At 47.9% G+C, this 16,789-nt stretch overlaps 1 protein-coding gene across 1 annotated transcript in view; it reads right to left on the reverse strand.

Moving 5' to 3' along the window:
* Positions 1–1,686: 1,686 nt before the first annotated feature.
* Positions 1,687–16,789, reverse strand: part of LOC310662661 (uncharacterized protein) — a 40,256-nt gene continuing 25,153 nt past the window's right edge. The window contains exons 10-16 of the mRNA XM_083409605.1: positions 16,268–16,479; positions 14,031–14,156; positions 8,729–8,826; positions 8,454–8,580; positions 4,029–4,123; positions 3,553–3,733; positions 1,687–1,879 (exon numbers count right to left, since the gene is read on the reverse strand). Coding sequence (XP_083265731.1) covers positions 1,767–1,879; positions 3,553–3,733; positions 4,029–4,123; positions 8,454–8,580; positions 8,729–8,826; positions 14,031–14,156; positions 16,268–16,479 — 952 coding nt within the window. The 3' untranslated portion in view covers positions 1,687–1,766. The remainder of the gene's footprint in view (positions 1,880–3,552; positions 3,734–4,028; positions 4,124–8,453; positions 8,581–8,728; positions 8,827–14,030; positions 14,157–16,267; positions 16,480–16,789) is intronic.

Genomic DNA, 16,789 nt, shown 5'->3' on the forward strand with positions numbered 1-16,789 from the left:
AGAGTGGCTGGGGAGACCCAGCCAGATGGGTGGGGTATAAATAAGAAATTATTATTATTATTATTACTATTATTATAGCGTCAAACTAGGACATGGGGGCAACCAGGCTTCAAATTCCCCCTTGGCCATGAGTCTCACTTGGGTGCCCTTGTGTGTCAATGGCTGCCACTCGGCCTAACCTACCTCACAGGGTCGTCTTGAGCATAAGATGGAGAGGAGCTTCAGCTCCTTTGGAGACAAAGGTGGGGTGTGAACGGAATAAATGTATAATCGGGCAAACCGGCGAGACAATTATTTGTATGGTTTTAATAGATTTTCTACAGTAAATGTGGGTTTGCTATATAAAACCTATGAAAACAGTACAAGTTGAGGAATTTATGCAGGGGTTCGGTTCTGGGGATCGTGCCTAGGCCCAAAATCATGTCTAGTCAAACAAATGGGGTGCAATAGCAGTTGGGATTGTCAAAATGTTTTTTCCCCCTGGGTGGGTGCCCACCTCATTTATTTATTTATTTATTTGTTGGTTGCTTGGTTGTTTGGTTTGTTTGCCCATCCATCCATCCATCCATCCATCCATCCAACTGAATATTGATGATTTACAATACTATACTACAGCATAAATTAGTAGAAATCTGCAGAGAATTAACTCATAACTGAGAAATGCCTATACTCTGTGAAGGGAAACATACTAGATTCTACAGCAAGGAAATTCAAACGCACACAAAATATATTCACGCAGATCAGCACAATATACTCAAATATGACTAAAAGCCGCCAGATACGTCTGTTTTATCCTTAACTTTTTAATAATCGCATTTTGTGAATAATACATGATGGGGTGGCATTTGGAAGTTACTCGCATAGCTCAATTGGTTAGAGCGTGGTGCTGATAATGCCAAGGTAGGAAGTTTGATCCCCGTATGGGACAACAACATATTCCTGCCTTGAGGGGTTGGACTAGATGATCGTCAGGGTCCCTTCCAACTCTGCGATTGTATGATTCTTTCCCTATTTTAAAAATGTAAAGTAGCATGTCACTGAAAGGAGAGAGGAATGGCCCGCTTCACCTTTTGCTTTCTTGCCAATTGTCCATTCAATACTGTTGTCCCAAGCTGCTATTCGGACGCAGGTGGCGCTGTGGGTCAAACCACTGAGCCTAGGGCTTGCTGATCAGAAGGTCGGTGGTTCAAATCCCAGCGACGGGGTGAGCTCCCGTTGCTCGGTCCCTGCTCCTGCCAACCTAGCAGTTCGAAAGCACGTCAAAGTGCAAGTAGATAAATAGGTACCGCTCCGGCGGGAAGGTAAACGGCGTTTCCGTGCGCTGCTCTGGTTTGCCAGAAGTGGCTTAGTCCTGCTGGCCACATGACCCGGAAGCTGTACGCCGGCTCCCTCGGCCAATAAAGCGAGATGAGCGCTGCAACCCCAGAGTCGGTCACGACTGGACCTAAAGGTCAGGGGTCCCTTCACCTTTACCTAAGCTGCTATTAGAAGCAGAATTGTGGAAGAAAACCAGAAATGAGGTATAGGAGAGGTTTATTGGTACATGATCAGAGTCTCTCTCCCTCTGTGTGTGAGAGAGAGGGGGGGGAGGGAGAGATTTCTTGTGCAAATCATGAGATCTAGCCCCTGAATACTTTCCCAGAGACTACATACACATTTTTTCAAACGTGTATCCCACAACCATCCAGATCAGCGGCTTCCTAGTTCCCTTTCTTTGTCTACTGAATGACAGGTGGGTTTGGAATGAAAACACAGAACACAGGGCTTCAGATCTCCATTCGGAATCGCAGCGTTGTGTCCGCCATTTTCCTCTTATAATCTTCATCAAAAACCTCATTCTGAGCCACTGTAAAGTGATTCTTCCAGTCTCCAGTGATCCCTAGAAGAAAGAAGAATACGAATCAGATATTCACGAGCTCTCTGGAAGATTAAGCCATTTAAAAAAGGGTGGACAGTTGAGAGCTCTCGGTGGGAGATTAATCAACTGACGTTTTAATCAGCAAAGATAGGTTTTATTTGGTAAAAGCCAGTTTTAGTCAGGCTGGGAGGTAATGGGCCACCTGTTTACTTTAGCTAGGATAGTTCAATAGGTACAACATGAGATTCTTAATCTTGGGGTTGTGGGTTCAAGCCTGAATCCCTGAATTGCGGGGGGTTGGACTAGAATCAGGGGTCAGCAAACTTTTTCAGCAGGGGGCCGGACTACTGTCCCTCAGACCTTGGGGGGGGCTGGACTATATTTTTTTGGGGGGTGGATGAACGAATTCCTCTGCACCACAAATAACCCAGAGATGCATTTTAAATAAAAGGACACATTCTTTGTTGTTGTTGTTGTTTAGTGGTTTAGTCGTGTCCGACTCTTTGTGACCCCCTGGACCAGAGCATGCCAGGCACTCCTGTCTTCCACTGCCTCCTGCAGTTTGGTCAAACTCATGCTGGTAGCTTTGAGAACACCATCCAACCATCTCGTCCTCTGTTGTCCCCTTCTCCTTGTGCCCTCCATCTTTCCGAACATCAGGGTCTATTCCAGGGAGTCTTCTCTTCTCATGAGGTGGCCAAAGTACTGGAGCCTCAGCTTCAGGATCTGTCCTTCCAGTGAGCACTCAGGGCTGATTTCCTTAAGAATGGATAGGTTTGATCTTCTTGCAGTCCATGGGACTCTCAAGAGTCTCCTCCAGCTCCATAATCCCTGCCAAGAAAACTCCATGGACAAGGACACATTCTACTCATGTAAAAACACGCTGATTCCTGGACTGTCTAGCATCTGGCCCCCAGGCCTTAATTTGCCTACCCATGGACTAGATGACCCACATGGTGTCTTCTAACTGTAGAGCAGAGGGACGCGGATGGCGCTGTGGGTTAAACCACAGAGCCTAGGACTTGCTGATCAGAAGGTTGGCGGTTCGAATCCCCACGACGGGTTGAGCTTCCGTTGCTCGGTCCCTGCTCCTGCCAACCTAGCAGTTCGAAAGCACGTCAAAGTGCAAGTAGATAAATAGGTACCGCTCCGGCGGGAAGATAAACGGCGTTTCCGTGCGCTGCTCTGGTTCGGCAGAAGTGGCTTAGTCATGCTGGCCACAACCCGGAAGCTTTACGCTGGCTCCGTCGGTCAGTAAAGCGAGATGAGCACCGCAACCCCAGAGTCGTCCAAGACTGGACCTAATGGTCAGGGGTCCCTTTACCTTTTTACTCCCACAATTAGAGGCAGGAATGCTTCTGAATACCAGTTGCTGGAAATCTCAGAAGCGGGGAGTGCTGTTGTCCTCAGGTCCTGCTTGCAGGTTTCTTGCAGGTTCCTGGCTGGCCACTGCAAGAACAGAATCCTGGGCCAATGGCCTAATCCAGCAGAACTCTTTTTCTGTATTTATGGCTTTTCCTTCTAGCAAAAGAATCAATATTGAGGTTTTGGTTTTATTCAGATTTATTGTTCAGTTGAATTGGGGTGGTTAATTAATCAACAATAATAAAAAAAACCAAAGTCAGTTACTGATCTGTTTATGATCCTAAATCTTTACGGAACGGTGGTCAGAGAGGACGGTGCAAGTCTTTTACCTTTGCGCATAAATGGGGAGATGCTGTGGTCCATCATGGCAGCTGGAGCCATCCTATAGTTTGTGGCCGGATTGTCCTTCATCAGTTCAAAGGATGTGTTGAAGGCAATCTTATCCACAACAGAATCTTCCAGGTTCTTTCCTAAGAAATGTACCACTTTCTTTATCTCGCGCTTTGGATCCTGTGGGAAACGGTGTTGAAATAGATCAGCATTTTGGTGGTTCTTGGGTATTTGATGAAGCAATTGTGCTTCTAATTCAGCAAGCTTTGCTGAGTATATAAAACCCCACACAGGAGAAAATGAAGGACACCCATTATCTTTTTGTTGGACCCTTGGCCCGAGTCAGGAAGGCAATTCTTAAGATTTTCCACATTTTTAAAAACAAAAATTATACCGCATATAATCCCCCGCAAGATTTGCTTCTTCCAATATGTCACATAAAATAACCTCAGGGGCTTATCCTGTTGGCTCCTACCTCTTTCATGTCTTCATAAAACAGGTATAGGATCGGGTGGTCGTTCCTCTTATCCCACCAGCTTTTCACATGGTCATACCAAGATCCAAAAGCCACTAAATTTTGAGAAAGAGCAGAGAAGTGGGGAAATAATAGATGGTTTTTATATATTAAAAAAAAACCCCTAACAAGTTGAATCTTGTAATAGAATACAAGGGCCTATTGGCTAAATTGTAAACTGAGAAGTCCCCAGACCTAATCCTGTCTCGGTTACATATTTGCTAGGGGGCTTTAAGCAAGCCACACTTTTCTCAGCCTCAGCTCCCCATCTGCAAAATAGAGGGAATGATGCTGACCCACCTCCCAGTGTTGTTGTAAAGATCACTGAAAAACACACACATAATAATAATAATAATAATAATAATAATAATAAATTTTATTTATATCCCGCCCTCCCCAGCCGAAGCCAGGCTCAGGGCAGCTAACAACAATAAAACAATACAACAGTACAACACAACACAACACAACACTCTAAAATCAGTCATTATAAAATTGATTCAAATCAAGCCACTGGCAACCATTGGGCCAGAGCTCCGCGAAGATTGCCAAGGGAGGGAGTCAGGCTGTGCCTTGGCCAAAGGCCTGGTGGAACAGCTCTGTCTTGCAGGCCCTGCGGAAAGATGTCAAGTCCCACAGGGCCCTAGTCTCTTGTGACAGAGTGTTCCACCAGATCGGAGCCGCAGCCAAAAAAGCCCTGGCTCTAGTTGAGGCCAGCCTAACCTCTCTGTGGCCTGGGACCTTCAAGATGTTTTTATTTGAAGACTGTAAGTTTCTCTGTGGGACATACCAGGAGAGGCGGTCCCGTAGATACGAGGGTCCCAAGCCGTATAAGGGCTTTAAAGGTTAAAACCAGCACCTTAAACCTGATCCTGTACTCCGCTGGGAGCCAGTGCAGCTGGTATAGCACCGGGTGAATGTGATCTTGCAGCGAAGACCCCGTAAGGAGTCTCGCTGCAGCATTCTGCACCCGCTGGAGTTTCTGGGTTAGTCTCAAGGGCAGCCCCACATAGAGCGAGTTACAATAATCCAGTCTGGAGGTGACCGTCGCGTGGATCACAGTGGCTAGGTCAGGGCGAGAGAGGTAAGGAGCCAACTGCTTAGCTTGGCGGAGATGGAAAAATGCCGCCTTTGTTATAGCTGCAATCTGCGCCTCCGTGGAAAGGGAGGTGTCGAAGATTACACCAAACTCTTAACAGATGGTGCTGGCACTAATTGCGCCCCCGCAAGAGATGGGAGTTGCCCCCCCCCAATCCCGTATCGTCCCGTCCCAGCCACAGGACCTCTATCTTCGAAGGATTTAGCTTCAACCGGCTCCCACGTAACCATCCAGCCACAGCTTCCAAACATCTGGCCAGTGTGTCTGGGGCCGAGTCAGGATGGCCATCCATCAACAGATAGAGTTGGGTGTCATCGGCGTACTGATGGCAATCCAGCCCAAAACTCCGGACAAGCTGGGCGGGGGGGCGCATAAAGATGTTGAAAAGCATCGGGGAGAGTATCGCACCCTGAGGTACTCCACACACCAAGGAGTGGCGCAATGACAGTTCTCACAATGATCTCAGCTTGTGGTAGCAGTAGTTTTTGACTAGCCAGTGCTGCCTTATTCATTCATTCATTTCATAAAACTTGCATGCTGCTTCCTTCTGTTTCCACTGGCTCACTCAGGGCTGTGCAGGCTCTGATATTACTCCAGATCAGCTATTGGCGCAACAGCATGAGAATAGATTGGCCGGGGGTGAGTTAGGCCAGGGGTTCTTAACATGTGGCCCATGGACCCTGTGAGCTTCAGGGGGGTCTATGCACCGGATACAAACGGAAAAATATTTACCAGTGCAATAAAATTAAGTGCATGCAAAACTTTGTGTGTATGTATTTATAACTGCATTTTTTCCCTGAAGAGATGGGGTCTATAGTTTTCATCAAATTCTCAAAGGGACCTGTGCCCCCACTCCAAGGGTTAAGTATCACTGGTTAATTTCAGGCCACCATCCTGCGTGTGGCCAGTTCCATCTATGGCAGCATTACTTAAATCTTAAAGAAAACCAAGGCTAAAATGGTTGTGAGATCAGAACCTAATTCCACTGACGTTCACTGTGCATTTCTGCATGAAGATGGTGGATCAACGTAGATCTGTAATCCACAGGTGCTGGATCTAATTCCTGTAGTCTTAACACCTGAATGATGATGATAAGTATAATATAAACCACATACTCTTGAGCTTTGGCACACACAGAGTTTTCTCCTGGCTTTATAGCTTAAATGCTTGGAGTGCCCCACCACTTAGGTCATTCTTTGAGATGCTGATGAGAGCACTTAACTGGCTAGCTATTAACCAAGAAACTGGTTTGAGCAGCATCTTCTAGTACAGGGGTCGGCAAGGTTTACCTCGCCCGGGCCGGCTCACTCCACCAGAGATCCCTCCATGGGCTGGATCTCACGCACACGTAAGCACGCAGTTTCCAGTGTCTGCTTCTGCGCACACCAGAGGCGTAGCGTGGGTTGTCAGCACCCGGGGCAAGGCAAGTAATTTGCGCCCCCTAACCTGTGGATTTGCGCCCCCTAACCTGTGAATTTGCGCCCCCTAACCCTAACCCCCAGATGTTGCGCCCGGTGCGGCCAGCCCCCCCTGTACCCCCCACGCTACACCACTGGCGCAGACGCAATTTTCGGCGCCGCGGAAGCGAGTCCCCACACTGCACTGCACTGCTTGAGCACAGCATGTGGGGACTTGGTGAGCGGGCTGCTCGGTTCGGGGGCAGCTCAGGGGCCGGTTAAATGACCCCCGTGGGCTGCTTGTGGCCCATGGGCCTTAGGTTGCCTACCCCTGTTCTAGCAGATCAGGGGTTCCCAAACATTTTTCAAAGAGGGCCAGATTTGATGAAGTAAACATGCATGAGGACCGACCAAAGTTGAGCTTTTTTCAAATAGAAAAAAAAGAAGGAAAAAAAATACAAAATACAAAAATGCAAAATACAGAAATAAAAACAATTCAATTTCCATGATATTTCTTACGTTAGCTTGTTTCCCGGACTTCCCCACACCTCCCTCTCTGTATTCCAATTCCATTATTTTAGTCAGCAAATCCCTTCCCTCTACCATATCCTTATTTTTATCTTAATGTATTATACCTTTAGTTTTTCATCTTTTAACCATCCATTTTCCATATTTCTTCACCACATTATTGCTAATAACCCTTTAACCTCAATCCAACATCATTCTAACATTCCTTAATTTTATAGTGTTTTTGTAAATAGTCTTTAAATTTCTTCCAATCTTCCTCCACCAGCTCTTCTCTTTCTTTTCTTTTCTTTTCTATTTGAAAATCTTAATAAAATATTAGAAAGTTGTTGAGCTTTTTTTTATTTATTTCAACAACAACACCATCTTTATTATGATCCAGAGACCCAGCAAATCGTTACAGAGCAATACACAATTCATACAGCCTACCTCCAGGTTAAACAAGCATGACTAAGGGGGTGAGACAAGGATGCATTTTGGCCCCACATTGTTTTGTCTATTTTTAAATGACCTAGAATAGAGCTTAATGGACCCAGATGGACACCTTCCAAAAATAGGACCCCCTTGTTGTTATATGCTGATGACGTGGCCGTCATCTCACGTTCCAGACCGGGTTTGAAGTATCTGCTGAGGAAATTTTCTGATTACTGTTCTGGAAATCGTTTATCCATTAATTATGAAAAATCTACAATTTTAGTTTTCGAAAGAAGCTTCTCCCGGTCTAAATGGGTGCTGGGTGGCCATAACCTTGAACAGATCAAATACTTCAGTTATCTAGGGCTCACATTCCATCATACAGGATCTTGGAAGCACCACTGGCTTTTTTTAGGATTTGACCCCAAGAAATAAACTGCCACAGGGGCCAGATAAAACTGGCCAAGGGGCTGGATTAGGCCCCCCCAAAAGGGACTTTGGGCATGCCTGTGCTAGATTATCAAGGTCACTCAATGGCGTAGCGTGGGGGTGCAGGGGGGGCCGGCCGCACCGGGCGCAACATCTGGGGGGGCGCGCTCGCGCTCACAGCTCTCTGCCCCTACCTGGCTCACTCACTCTCTCTCACTGCAGTGCTGGCTGTGCGAATCAGATCCGAGCCGCCGGGTCGCCGCCCACTGTGGAGGGGAGGGTGCCAGGCATGTGGTGCGGTGCGGAGAGAGAGCGAGGGACTATCTGGGGGAGGGACAGTGCAGCGTGGGGGGGGCGCAAATTACTTGCCTTGCCCCGGGTGCTGACAACCCATGCTACGCCACTGAGCTCACTGGATGCAGGATCACAGTCTGAACTGACCCTCCACCCCTAACCCATAACAATACTTTATGTTTTCTGGGAAAGTTTAGCTACATACAGTCGTGAATGGATGGGCAGACTTGCCTTTTCCAGCCATGAATTTCTCCAGGTAGTTTTCCCAGGGACCCGGGTCTGGGTGCAGCTTGTTCATCAAGTCAAAGTGGTAAAAGGAGACCGCGACATCCTTTGCATTGCGAGCCACGTAGATCATCTTCATAGAAGGAAAGCAGGGGGGAAAACACACAATCCAAATTGTACTGGTAGTTTTTCACACTAGGTACGTCTAGACCGGTGGATTATTTTTTTTTGCAAAACTCTGAAACTAGCTGCCTTGTGGGATTGGTACCCAGTAGGATTACCTTGCAGCCGTTTTCCCAGAAGGACTTGGGAAGGAGGTCAATTGGGAGGTGGGTCTTCACCAGGCGAGGAGATGGCATCTGAGTTAATTGTTCTGTGCCTGGTGAGCAAAAGAGTGTTACTAGGTTTGAACAGTTGACCTGGGGCATGAAGGACAGTTGACTGTTCCTGTCGGCCACCATTACCTAGCTGTGGGCAGAAGAAGGAACTGTGGTGAGATGTGTGACCTGCGGGCCAAGGAAACTTCATTGCACCAGTAGGCTAAAGCAACTCAGGCAATGCATGGATCACTAGAAAAAGCTTTCAGTATGGTAGTTGCAGGAAACCTTTTGTGATGGCCTGGGATTCAGACTCAGAGGCTGAACCTGAAGAATCCCAGCCTGCACAGGAGTCCCCGCCTCCAGAACCAGCTGAGCCAGGGCTGGGGCCTGAGCCTGAAGGGTCCTCATCTGTGCTGGATCCTCAGGTGCAGGCACCAGCTGAGTCTGCTCTGGCTCCTGAGGGGATGGAGGACCCATTGCCTGCAGGTGCTCCACTCTCAGCCCCATCAGAGGAAGCTGAGGTTGCATCTGAGTCCGGTGACCCTCCAGCCTCTCCTGAGCTGCAGAGGCTCAGGGCAGAGAGGTGGAGGAAACTAAGTTCCTGCAGGAGGAGTGCTCGCCTCCAGGCCAGGAGAGGCGAGTCACCTGTGGACCGGGGCCACCCTATGCCTTGGGGCAGATAAAAGCCAGCCAGTCCCAGGTTGCAGGAGCAACGTTGTTGGTAGCCTGTTCCTGTCTGCAGCCTGTCCTGCTCTTCTGCCAGAGTTCCTGACCCCACCCAACTCCCTGCCTTGGACCCAGCTACAGCTTTGACGGACAGCCTCCATACCGCACCATCGACCTTAGACTGGACTCGGACCTCCACTGGTATGAAATTCACGGCATCTAATGCCTTAAGAGAGAATATTGTGAAAATGATTTATAGGTGGTACATGACACCAGTCAAGCTAGCAAAAATCTATCATTTGCCCGATAACAAATGCTGGAAATGCAAAGAATCTGAAGGTACATTCTTTCACCTTTGGTGGACGTGCCCAAGGATTAAGACCTTCTGGGAAATGATCTATAATGAAATGAAAAAGGTATTTAAATATACCTTCCCGAAGAAACCAGAGGCCTTTCTCCTGGGCATGGTCGGCCAACAGGTGCGAAAGAAGGATAGAATTTTCTTTATGTACGCCACAACAGCAGCAAGAATACTTATCGCACAGTATTGGAAGACACAAGAACTACCCACTCTGGAAGAATGGCAGATGAAAGTAATGGACTATATGGAATTGGCTGAAATGACTGGCAGAATCAGAGACCAGGGAGAAGAGACGGTGGAAGAAGATTGGAAGAAATTCAAATATTATTTACAAAAATATTATAAGATTAATGAATGTTAGAATGACACCAGATTGAAAGTAAAAGGTTATTAGTAAAGAGGTGTAAAATTAAAAGACTTAACATTTTAAGATATTAAGGAGATCAAAATAGATTAAGATATCAAAATTAAGTTAAAGATCAGTTAAAACAGAGGGAAGGGATTTGCTGATCAAATATATGAACTGGAATACAGCAAGGGGAGGTGTGGGGAAGTCTGGGAAACAAGTAAATGCAAGGAATATTATGAAGATGGAATTGTTTTTATTTGTCTTTTTCCTTTTCTTTTTTTCTGTTGTGCTGTTGTTTTTTGTCGTTTTGTATTTTTGTATCTTTGTATTTTTCTATTATTTTTTGTTTTTTTAATGTAAAAACCTTAATAAAAATATTATTAAAAAAATATATACACTGGACTCGGACCTCGCCTCTCGGTAGCCCCAGGACCAGCACACCTTTACCCCATGCTCGCCGATGTTACAGAATCATATAATTGTGGAGTGGGTGACTCCAAGGATCATCTGGTAACAACCCCTTGCGATGCTGGAATATTCAGCTGCCCCATACAGGGACTGAACCTGCAACCTTGACATTACAGTCATACCTCATGTTACGTTTGCTTCATGATACATTTTTTCAGGTTGTGTGCTGCGGCGACCCAGAAGTTACTTCTGGGTTCCGCCGCTCGCGCATGCGCAGAAGCGCTAAATCGTGCTTCGCGCATGTGCACAAGGGCCAAATCACGCTGCGCACCTGAGCAGATACGGTGCTTCAGATTGCGGGCTTTTCTTTTTGTGAACAGGCCTGCGGAATGGATCCTGTTCACAACCAGAGGTACCACTGTATCAGCACCATGCTAGAACCAACGGAGCTATCCACTTGCTGACCTACGACTCTTATCAGCCCAGCAAAGCATGGACAACAGCCTGGCATGATGTGGTTCAGCAATATCTCATCTGGAGGGGCACAGATTCCCCACCCCTGTTCAATGATCTGAGAAACAAGGGAGCGTATTGCTACAGCCACACACACCCCAAGGTTCCAGGCATTTACCCAGGGTTCAGTTTCTTTGGAATCAGGCACAGCAGAGACCGTGGTGTCTTTATGATGTATGGTTTATTTATAGATATATACAACCTGAGCCTAGGATGGGGCAGGGGGCTTCCAGCTTTAGACTCCGGGAGGATCCTATCTCTCCCATGGCTGCCACATTGGATTGAAACTGTCAGCCCCCATTGCACTGTGACCCACTTAACTCCAGCTTGCAAACTGCTTCCCAAAACACAATTATTTCCCCTCTTCCTTACTCCGGCCTACTGCAATTCTGAAACTCCCTATCCCAACTCTGCATAGTCTTTTGCAAACTACCCAGAGTCCAGGGTGCGACTCCCACCCTCTGCATTCCTTGATGGGCCATCACCCTGTGATTTGCGCTCTCTTAATGGTCCATCTCTTAAAGGCAATTACTTCACAAGGAAGCCTGCCTGGTTTATATTTTTTTAACATGGATATACTTTAACATGGGACGTGGGTGGTGCTGTGGGACGCGGGTGGCGCTGTGGGCTAAACCACAGGGCCTAGAACTTGCCAATCAGAAGGTTGGAGGTTCAAATCCCTGCGACGGGGTGAGCTCCCATTGCTCGGTCCCTACTCCTGCCAACCTAGCAGTTTGAAAGCATGTCAAAGTGCAAGTAGATAAATAGGTACCACTCTGGCAGGAAGGTAAATGGCATTTCCGTGCATTGCTCTGGTTCGCCAGAAGCGGCTTAGTCATGCTGGCCACATAACCCGGATGCTGTACGCCGGCTCCCTCAGCCAATAAAGCAAGATGAGCACCGCAACCCCAGAGGCGGTCACGACTGGACCTAATGGTCAGGGGCCCCTTTACCTTATACTTTAACATGCTAAATTCAATGCCTGGCGCCCCAGAATTAGAAGGAGGTGGTCCAGGCACCCCACAAATTTATAACACTATTCTTCCCCACTATGGGAAATATTCCCAATAGCCATATTAGAGGACTGGGCTTTTTGAGTTTTCACTGTGGTAGGTTTCCTGTTTCTAGTCATCCTCAGCGAGAGAGGTGCTAGCATATAGCATGATTTTGAGAGCTGCTTTGGATTTGGGTTGGCAGGTCCCTTTGGGGTGGTTCAGTGTATGTGTTTAAGACTGCTGAGTCATTTATTTTTGGCTGGCATTCTACTCAGCATGCGTGATATACCCAGAGGTCATTTTCCTCTGCTTCTGATATATGAGTCTCCCCCATCTCTTCTTTCACTGTCTGCAGCAGGAGTAGGCAAAGTAAGGCCTCAGGGCCGGATCCGGCCAAATCGCCTACTAAATCCGGCCCACAGACGGTCCTGGAATCAGACTGTTTTTACATGAGTAGAATGTCTGCTTTTATTTAAAATGCATCTCTGGGTTTTTTGTGGGGCATAGGAATTCGTTCATTTCCCCCTCCCCTCCCAAATATAGTCCAGCCCCGCCCTCCCCCAGGTCTGAGGGACAGTGGACCGGCACCCTGCTGAAAAAGTTTGCTGACCCCTGATCTACAGCAGGCATAGGCAAACTCAGCCCTCCAGATGTTTTTGAGACTACAATTCCCATCATCCCTGACCACTGGTCCTGTTAGTTAGGGATGATGGGAGTTGTAGTCCCAAAACATCTGGAGAGCCAAGTTTGCCTATGCCTTGTCTACAGGCTTTTACTACAGGTCCACTTAAGGTTGGTCCAAGAGGCAGGATAAGACTTCTTTGACTTGGGTCCAATCCAGCACATACTTCTCCTGATCTCCACTGCTAGTGATCACAGTGCTAGGCTGTTGTTTGAAGTGAGGTGAGCTGTCATCTGACTCATTTTCAGGCAGAAGTAGTCGAGGCTCCATTTGCACTATGCAGTTAAACCAGGATCACATCACTAAACAGTCATGGCTTCCCCCAAGGCATCATGGGAAATGTAGTTTGTCAAGGGTGCTGCTGAGAGCTGTTGGGAGGCCCTGTTCCCCTTCACAGTGCTACAGTTCCCAAAAAAGAGGTGTAGGCTGTTAAACCACTCCGAGAATTGTAGCTCTGTGGGCAGGAAACGGGCCTCCTAAGAGCTGTCAGCACCCTTAACAAACTGTAGTTCCCACAATGCTTGAGGAAGCCATGACTGCTTAAAGGGACGCAGGTGGCGCTGTGGGTTAAACCACAGAGCCTAGGACTTGCCGATCAGAAGGTCGGCGGTTCGAATCCCCGCGACGGGGTGAGCTCCCGTTGCTCGGTCCCAGCTCCTGCCAACCTAGCAGTTTGAAAGCACGTCAAAGTGCAAGTAGATAAATAGGTGCCGCTCTGGCGGGAAGGTAAACGGCGTTTCTGTGTGCTGCTCTGGTTCGCTAGAAGCTCCTTAGTCAGGCTGGCCACATGACCCGGAAGCTGTATGCCGGCTCCCTCGGCCAATAAAGCGAGATGAGCGCCGCAATCCCAGAGTCGGCCACGACTGGACCTAATGGTCAGGGGTCCCTTTACCATTTTATGAATGCTTAAAGTGGTGTGGTACTGCTTAAAATGCATAGCAATGGTGGCCTAACCATCCTAGTTTTCGCCCCTGCACCTGCTCCCACTTCTCTTTTTTCTCCCAGTTTGGGTGCTGGATGTTATGAAGAGGGAAAACCACCCTCTGAAAATTACGTGTGATCTAAACATACAAAATAGTCTCACTCACCTGCCAGAAATGCAGGTTTCTTTTATGCTCCATTTCCTCAAGGCAGGGAAGGCAGGGAAGAGAAGCTTTGATCCTTGGCCAGAGATCAAGAAAAGATAGGAAAGCAGGAACCTGCTTATTCCTCCACCCACTTTAATTTTTACCTGTTCACCTCGGATCTCTGAAATGCAAGTTCTCTCGGTAACTCGCACGCAGATTTACCTGGTGGCATCTTTCCTGGGGCAGCAAATTCCAGCATGGGCACTTTATTGAAAATTGCCCGTTTGCTTTTGTCGGGGTCGCCGTCGTTCCTAATCATGTCCACAATTTCACTCATCCATGTGGTGCCTGGAAACAAACAAACAAACATAAACGAAAACTAAGACAGGGAATTTTCTCAGAAGTCCAAATGGGCTGATACACCTGCCGAAACATCTCCAGCCAATGCCTTAAGATCAATAGGGGTGTGCTATGCAGCCAGTGCTGGGACGTGGGTGGCGCTGTGGGTTAAACCACAGAGCCTAGGACTTGCCAATCAGAAGGTTGGTGGTTCGAATCCCCGCAACAGAGTGAGCTCCCGTTGCTCGGTCTCTGCTACTGCCAACCTAGCAGTTCGAAAGCACGTCAAAGTGCAAGTAGATAAATAGGTACCGCTCTGGCAGGAAGGTAAACGGCATTTCCGTGCACTGCTCTGGTTCGCCAGAAGCGGCTTAGTCATGCTGGCCACATGACCCTGAAGCTGTCTGAGGACAAACGCCGGCTCCCTCGTCATATAGAGTGAGATGAGCGCCCCAACCCCAGAGTCAGTCACAACTGGACCTAATGGTCAGGGGTCCCTTTACCTTTACCTATGCAGCCAGTGGGTTGTAGGGTACGTTTTGTGGAACCCTCGAAAAGCTCCTAATAATTAAAATCTATTGACATGCATAGGTTACAGCCATGTAGCTCAACCCCGTATGTGCTTATTAGGCTGCAAGTCTCACTGTTTTCTTGTAGGGTTTACTCAGTCATACATATCTCGAGCCACAGACTCCCTATAGCAGGCATAGGCAAACTCTGGCCCTCCAGATGTTTGGGACTACAATTCCCATCATCCCTAGCTAATAGGACCAGTGGTCACGGATGATGGGAATTGTAGTCCCAAACATCTGGAGGGCCAGAGTTTGCCTATGCCTGCTCTATAGGGCACACTCTTCTTCAGGCATTCCCTAAATGTGTAAACACATGGGGGCAGGGCAGTGGGGACAAAATGGCAGCTACAACTAATCCAGAATGCGGCAGCTAGACTGGTGACTGGGAGCGGCCGCCAAGACGATATAACACCGGTCTTGAAAGACCTACATTGACCCCCAGTACGTTTCCGAGCACAATTCAAAGTGTTGGTGCTGACCTTTAAAGCCCTAAACGGCCTCAGTCCAGTATATCTGAAGGAGAGTCTCTACCCCCATTGTTCTGCCCGGACACTGAGGTCCAGCGCCGAGGGCCTTCTGGCGGTTCCCTCACTGCGAGAGGCCAAGTTACAGGAAACCAGGCAGAGGGCCTTCTCGGTAGTCGCGCCCGCCCTGTGGAACGCCCTCCCATCAGATGTCAAAGCGATAAACAACTACCTGACATTCAGAAGATATCTGAAGGCAGCCCTGTTCAGGGAAGTTTTTAATATGTGACATTTTAGTGTATTTTTCATCTTTGTTGGAAGCCGCCCAGAGTGGCTGGGGAAACCCAGCCAGATGGGCGGGGTACAAATAAATTATTATTATTATTATTATTATTATTATTATTATTATTATTATTATATTCTTGTACATTCTTGTACAAAATGGAAGCCCCCTTACAGGTGAGCCTTCTGTACTACCTACACATTTCAGAAGCTGCCCTCCTAACTCATAGAGGGCAACAATGGCAGCAAATGGGTGCAGGGGTGCCAAGTTGAATAAAATATTGGGGTGGAGCCCAGGAAAGCCCCGTCCTGCATAATCAGTTATGTGACGCAGTGCGAGCACACCATTTGAATGGCAATGCCCATCAACTTTGGTAGAGCTTGGCCCCCTCAAATATTTTATTGGGGAGGGGCTGAAAAACCCTTGGCCTCTAGGAGTTGGCTTCCTCTCATGGGCTTTGTGATGTTCTGGTGTTTATAAATAGTAGTGTGTCCATGTAATAATATTAGCGTAATCAGGGCAAGTTAATAGGTGGGGTAAGTGTGTAAGAAAGGTGGATACAGGGCAGGGCCTTCCTGGTGGCTGCTCCCAGACTCTGGAACTCCCTCCCTGAAACTAGACTGGCTCCCTCCTTGCTGTCCTTCTGGCGGCAGGCAGAGACTTCCTTGTTCCAACAGGCTTCTGGGAACTGACTGCCACCGTTAGAGACACCGAGATGGGCCCCACCAGACAGCTAATTTTGGGTGGTCATCAAAAAGCAGCAGATTGTCAGCGCAGTACTGTTCCCCACGCAACGCTCACCAGATTTTGGGTACGTGGATATCACGATATCATCAGGCCTGCTCTGGAAACGGTCGATCCTGTCCCAGTCAAAGGAGAACGCGCAGACCATGGGGATGCCACGGACCATCTGCCAGTCTTGCCGAAGATAAGCATCTGGGCTGCCCATCTTTGGGGCGGCTTCAGGCAGTGCAGTCAAAATAAGAGAAGACGAGAAGATCACCTGCAAGACACTTTGCCGAATGAAATGCAGGAGGGGGGAGAAGTGGAGCTACGGCTGAATTTTGGTGGTCAAAGTCCCCAAATTATCATTCAGAGAGGGACAGACGATGGGGCCAGTGGCAAACAGACCCAATGCCAGCACTTAGGCCACTGTGGGCATGCTCTGCCCCCACCCCTCCGGAGTTTATTTTGGCCATTTATTTACATTTTAAAGGTGTTATAGTACAGCAGCGAAAGGTGGCACTGTGGGTTAAACCACAGAGCCTAGGACTTGCCAATCAGAAGGTCGGTGGTTCGAATCCCTACAACAGGGTGAGCTCC

This window comes from Podarcis tiliguerta (genome assembly GCF_965153285.1).
Source record: "Podarcis tiliguerta genome assembly, chromosome: 13".
Lineage (NCBI taxonomy): Eukaryota > Metazoa > Chordata > Lepidosauria > Squamata > Lacertidae > Podarcis > Podarcis tiliguerta.